The sequence below is a fragment of the Cucumis sativus genome, chromosome 3 (assembly GCF_000004075.3).
Source record: "Cucumis sativus cultivar 9930 chromosome 3, Cucumber_9930_V3, whole genome shotgun sequence".
Taxonomy (NCBI): Eukaryota; Viridiplantae; Streptophyta; class Magnoliopsida; order Cucurbitales; family Cucurbitaceae; genus Cucumis; species Cucumis sativus.
The window spans coordinates 23,741,682-23,748,564 of NC_026657.2; the positions used below are offsets into that span (position 1 = coordinate 23,741,682).

A 6,883-nucleotide genomic window follows, 5' to 3' on the forward strand; every position below is an offset into this window, starting at 1 on the left:
AAAACGAACTAAGGCATCTGATGATATCTCAATTTTACTCAAACGGGTGACTAAAAATGGGAGAGGATGAGAAACAGCATGGGGAAGTTCATGTAGTAGTAGTGGCATGTCCAACCCAAGGCCACCTTAATCCACTCCTACAATTCGCCAAATACCTAGCACATCAAGGCATCCATGTCACCATCCCCCTCACCTTAGCAAATCCCATTTCTTCTTCTTTTTCCCGTAATAACAATAACTTTCCATTCATTAACCTTCAACGAGTTTCTCTTTTACCATACAATGGAACTGAACCTGAAAGTTCCATGGGCCTTTGGGGAAGACGCCTAGCTTCCATTCGTTTACATCTTGTTGAGTTTCTTTCTTCTTGTGATCATTCTGTCTCTTGCATTGTGTATGATTCTATGATGTCTTGGATTCTTGATATTGCCAAGGAGTTTCGAGTTTCTGCTGCTTCCTTTTTTACTCAATCTTTTGCTGTTAATGCTATTTATTATAGTCTTTATAAAGGATGTCTCGATATTCCATTGGGGGAAAGATTTGTTTGTTTGGATCATGGGTTTCCTTCTTTTCGATCTTCTGATATCTCTACGTTTCTTTCTGATCCGATCAAACATGTGACGATTATCGAGCTCATGACTAAACAATTTGCTGCTTTGGATGATGCCGATTGGGTCTTCATCAACACTTTCGACTCTTTAGAACCACAGGTATACACTCATTTTCAATCAAAAGTACTTTGATGTATCGTCCCAAACGATACCATCTTCATCAATGACTGCCAGATGTGAATATGTGATAATTTTTTTTTTCTTAAATAAAATAAAAGAATATAAGCTTGAATTCTAAATGGGAGAGATCCCAACAAACTAAAAACACTTTTTAAAAATTATTTTCTTTTTGTTGGAAACATCAATAACTACCTAAAACTTATGGAACTTTGCTTATTTCGTTTTTTAAGGATTGACTAATCAAATGATATTTTTGTTCCAATTTTTGCCGTCAATGAGTTATATGACAAAATTTATATTATATATCAACATTTCAACCTTTCCTCGAAGGAAGTTGAAAATCTTTCTTATAAAACCCGATAAGTGAAATTCAATATTAAAATGTGGATGAAATGACTTAGCTTTAGTTGAATTTGAACTAACCTCTCTTACTTTGATATCAACTCAAAAGTAGATAACAAAACAAAATAATCAATAACCCAAAATAAAAACATATTCTAAAACTTATTTCAATGATAATCCAATAAAGTCTAATTATTATTTGAACAACACTAGTTTTTTTTTTTTTTGTTAATGATTTTTTTTTTTTTTTTGCCCTATGTAGGAATCTGTATGGATAAAAAAGCAGCTTCCTTTCATAAGTATTGGACCCATGATTCCCTCCATTTACTTGAATGGATGGCTACCAAAAGACAAAGACTATGGGCTTAGTTTGTTTGAACCAAATAATGAAGATTCAACAATGAAATGGATTGATTCACAAGAAAAAGGCTCCATCATTTATGTGTCATTTGGAAGTTTAACAGAAGCAAAAGAGGAGCTAATGGAAGAAGTAGCGTGGGGACTAAAACTCACCAACAGACCCTTCTTGTGGGTAGTTAGAGAATCTGAATTTCACAAGCTTCCCCACAATTTCATTGAGGACATAGCCGAGAAAGGGCTAGTAGTCAAATGGTGCTCTCAATTGCAAGTTTTGACCCACAAATCGGTTGGATGTTTCGTCACCCACTGCGGTTGGAACTCAACGCTCGAAGCGCTGAGCTTGGGAGTGCCATTGGTGGCAATGCCACAGTGGTCGGATCAGCCGACGAATGCCAAGTATGTGGAGGATGTGTGGAAGATTGGGAAGAGGGTGAGAATGGAGGAAGATGGACTTTGTAGAAGGGAGGAGATAGAGATATGTATTAATCAAGTTATGGAGGGAGAGGATTGTAAGGAAATTAGAGAGAATTTGAACAAATGGAGGGAACTTGCAAAAGCCACAATGGAGGAAGGTGGAACCTCAAACACAAACATAAATCATTTTGTACAACAACTTTTTAGGAAGACAGCTTTGACGGCTGCTTCAAATATAGTTCAGGAACATCACAAATATAGCAATAACATTTGAAAAAAAAATGCAAAATGTAGCAAAACTTTCCTGAACTATCAAAGATACTTCGTATTATCCCATCAAGTCTATCATTTTAAATGTAAATGTAGTTATACACTCGGTAATGGCTAGGGTGTAGAGGTGAGTGGAATATTGAATAAGAAGGGAAAACAGCCCACGAGAAAAAGATCATTAAGAGATTATTTTTTCCCTGTTAGTTCTATATTTGTGTTGGTTTTTATTCTCAGATTTTGAATGCGAGTCTTTTACACTCTCTTGGCAGACAAATAGGCTTCCTCCCACTGCATCAATAACGAAAAATAAATGAAAAACACAGAAGGTTTCTCCTCCCTCTATACAAATTTTCTCCGTCTCAATTTTTTCTATAATTATTCACAGGAGTAGTCTTAGAATAAAGTAAAGTTGAACTATTATCTATACGTTAGAGGAAGCTAAGCATATTTTTCGAGTGTCAATTTTTTTGGCTTAGCTAACCATATTTTTAAAAATATTGTCGAAGTTATGTTTGTTTAATTAAGATCGGGATGGAATCTTCATTCATTAGTTAAGACATATTTCATGTTAGTTGAGCTATATATACATGAATTTTGATCAAATTATTTGTATAAATTAGTAGATAAACTGGATGAAAAAATGTTTGTAAAAAAATTATGGACTAAATTGGAAAAAAAATCAACATTAAGACTTGAAATATATTTAATTAGTCAGCCTTTTGAAAATATGGTTGTAGGGTCTCTATTTATAGATTTAATGTACTAAAATAATAAAATATATAGTTATAGTAGACGTATTTAGTCAGGACTCAAACTATTAATTTATTACTATAAATAAAGAAAAGGAAAGTTGTAAGTCTTCAGTTTGAATTTGTGTATCCATGTCCATCCAAAGTATGGCTTTCCAGACCTGGAAAATGTGTTGTCTTTCTCTAAGCTTCCTTATCCAACCACGATCGCTGCTTCCAACCCATCAACCATTCATTTAACATATAAAAAAATCATCTATTTTCTCAAAATGTTTATTACCTCTCTTTTTTGTTCCAGTTAGAGATGAAAATGATAGAACTAAGTCATGCACAGCCGAAAAAGAATCGAATTTCTACCCTAATTGCCACAATTAACATGTAACCATAAACTAATCAAATTAGGGTTTTAAGAAATATTACCTTTGAAGCTTTCAAAAGGTTTGATATCTTCTTACCAATTCTAACCGAGACCACCACTAGTACTCAACTGCTATCCTCTAGACAAAGAACCGGGTTGTGGGACCCAATTTTGGTGTAGAAAGTAATGAAGATAAAATGGGATTGGAAGGTTTTTTTTTTTCTTTTGTTGAGATGATAAAAAATGATAAAAGAGGCAAAAGTTTTTCAACATTTGAAAACACTTCTATTTATAACCTAATTACATGCAAAAATGCATGCAATTCATTTGCCAAATTTCAACACCTAATGTTCTACTAACAATTAGTGGAACTTAGTGGGCTAGGTGTCTATATCTTATATAGCCACATTTCCCACTAAGAGTTAGTGGGATTATCAAACAAAATGTTGGATTTTCCCACTAACTTAGTCCAAGGGTAAAATGGTCATTAGATATTTCTAGTCAAAAGTTAAACTTTGACTTTTCTTAGTCAAAAGTCAATATTTTGACTTTTTACCATTTTGTCCGTCTTGACTAATTCCAACCTCCCGAGCATGAATCCGCATTCATTTTTCCAAAATTCAAATCACATTTGAATATAAGGCCGGTCAAAGTTTGACTTTTCAAAGTCAAAAGTCAACATTTTGACTTTTTACTATTTTTGACCAATTCCATCAATTCTGAGCTTCTTAGTATGAATCCGCATTCATACTTATAGTATGTAAAACATAAAGCTCTATTTCTAATTAGAAGACCGATGACTATATCACTATATTTATCGGTTTCCCTTTCTTCTCCCAATTCGACTTATTTCATCACACTGTTCTAAGTTTAATCCATATGAGCTAGCAGAGGAACCTAATGGACCTATAGATCATGGGCTCCAACGATTCAAGATTAACTAGCTAAACTCTTTTAAACCGAGTTAATCAACATTCGTTAACTAACGGGTCATTCCACTAAAGTCCCGTAGTTGCACTCCCCTCACTATAGATATATTTGTGTCCATTTGATAAAACCATAATCAGTAAGTTAATCCTTCACAGGTTGCTCGTAACCTTGGCTGGGTCAAAATACCGTTTTACCCCCAAGATTACATCTTGCTCCTTAAGTCCCACTAATCCACTATTGAACAATTGGTTTAAGGTTCAACCTATAAACTTAATCCCTCTCGGGCCAATGAGAGGGTGGGGCCCCTTGTTCAAGACTTGGATTCAGTGCTTAAGAGAACAACCTATCTACTAACCCTAAAGCGGGTAGGAGTGAATTCCATCTTGTACCCTATGTTCCCAGCTATCCACATGATCTTACCCCTGAAATGGGAGGCTTATTGGGCCAACGCTGATGAGCTGCCCTCACCTATGCAGATCTAAGGATAATCTCGTGTGAACAGGAGTTCATAGTTAACTCAGGATTAAGACTAAGTTACCTAGATCATCAATAATTGAGATAGTCAGTTTTAAACAGTAAACGGTGTTATAACGTAAAAATGACTAATTCATGGTTCAGTCTTATGTAAACATTTTACATAGGATGCCCCCACTTTCATGTCTCTACATGAACGATTAGGATCACCTCGTTTGTACTACAAAGTGGGCCGCATCCATAGTTTCTCTAAATAAGGCGCCCAACCTTTATTTCATATACTATAGACTATTTAGGCTATATACTCGAACTTGATCCACGTTTATGTTTACACATAAAGTTCAAGTTTATTCAAAAATAGCCTTGGAACTTGATTTATTGGATTTAAGATTATAATATTTAATTTCTCAATAACCACTTTATTGAACAGAATATGATTTACAAACTACGAGTTTTAGGACAAAAAATTCCAACAGAAAAAAGATCCATTTGGATTGAATTAAGAACAAAATATTTTTCAAGAATACATTTTCTTTTAAACACTCTTTTTAAAATGAATTTAAATTTAAGCACTTACATGTTTGGTTAGACTTTTTTATAACTGTTTAAATTTTGTTTAGTTTGTCATATACCAAAAATGTTTATACTTAACTCAAATTACCATAAAAGACTACTCAACACTATCAGCTAATTTCATAAGAAAATAAAAATGGAAAATAAATATATTTTTATTTTTTAAAAGAAATATAGTTTGAAATTAATGGTGCGATATCTTGAAACTAATTGTTTTAAAATTTTGAAATTAGTAAAGTTAGAATAAAAAAGGTTATTTTTTTCCTATTAAATCAACAACATTATTTTTTTCCTATTAAATTTTTTTTGGATAGTTTTATTTTAAAATTAGAAGAATATTGATATTTAAATTCATAATCAACATAATTATTTTTTTTTTCTTTTGAAAAAATAAGAGAAAAGAAAATTAATAATGCAACTAGAAATAAACACACACAGCTAATTTATTGTATTGTTTCAGTAATTATTGAAAATAAAAGAGAAAAAAAGGTGAGATATTTTTTTAACAATACTTTATTTTTTTCAAGTCCGTAATATTAATAAGATTGGAGAATGTAGTATGGAGGGCAGTTTTGTAATTTTCATAAATATAGAAAAAATTACCAATTTTTTGGTCAATCACCTAAATTCATTTTCTAAAAATTTGGTTTGAATGTTTTCTCTAAACTAAATTATTTTATAAATGAATTTCTAAAAAATGCATTATTCTAATTTATCAAACCGTGTAATTTTTTTCAAAATAGTTTTTTGACAAAATTAAACACTTTAATATCTCAACTAAACACACCCAAAGTTAAAAGCTAACATAGTTTTATTCATAAATTAGAGAAAAATGTTTTTCCTTTTTACTATTTGAGGAATGTAAAATAAAATTCATTAATTATATAATAATCATCTACATCTAAAATGAACACAACACACCAACAAAGATTCAACTAAAGAATCATGTTTTAGTTGTGGGAGCATTCAGATGTGTGTATAATGGTTTGAGCTACTACACAACTTTTAAATTAGGTTGTTGTATCATGAGAGGACAAACTACTAGAGAATATTTGTTGCAGCGGTGGTTGATATAAAGAGATCCACCATACATCATAGAGAACTAGAGTCTCCTTAAAGAGATCCACCATACATCATAGATATATTTGTGCCTCAACCTAATTGTTAGTCTATTTGTTTCTTTTAATATTAACTTTACTTTTTCCTATAAAAACTAAGAAGTAATATTTGAGGGTCGGGGTTCTAGTTACACCTACCTTTTCATAATCTATTTAGTTAATTCAATTGTTACATGAAAAGACGTTTCTTTACAATGAAACGAAAGAACCCATGATAAAAAAAAATTTGCTCATAAGTTCAAGTGCTTCAATTTTGTTTTTATATTTATTGAAGTAGAAACAATTATGAGTATAAGCAAATAAGAAACAAACCACTCATTCATTAACCTAAAAGTCTATAACCTTAAAATTCTTCTATGGCAACTTGCTCAATGGTATTGGCATGTGTGTCCTCCGTAAGTCGAATCAATCTCACACTCCGTTGTTGTACAAAAAAGAATCTCCTCCATTAAGCTTACTAAGCTAGGTGCCATGATGGCTAATCCGAAAGGGCTCACTCGCATATTATTCACTAAACCACTCGACCAAAGAGACTAGGGTGGTTATCCTGCACAAAGAAGTGAT

The 6,883-nt window shown here is 32.3% G+C and overlaps 1 protein-coding gene across 1 annotated transcript; it reads left to right on the plus strand.

Annotated features, from left to right (window-relative positions):
- On the plus strand, positions 1-2,326 carry LOC101210034 (UDP-glycosyltransferase 74E2). Its single transcript, XM_004145674.3, has 2 exons — positions 1-710; positions 1,336-2,326. The coding sequence occupies exons 1-2, from the start codon at positions 57-59 to the stop codon at positions 2,119-2,121; spliced, it is 1,440 nt and encodes a 479-aa protein (XP_004145722.1). The 5' UTR covers positions 1-56; the 3' UTR covers positions 2,122-2,326.
- Positions 2,327-6,883: the final 4,557 nt, after the last annotated feature.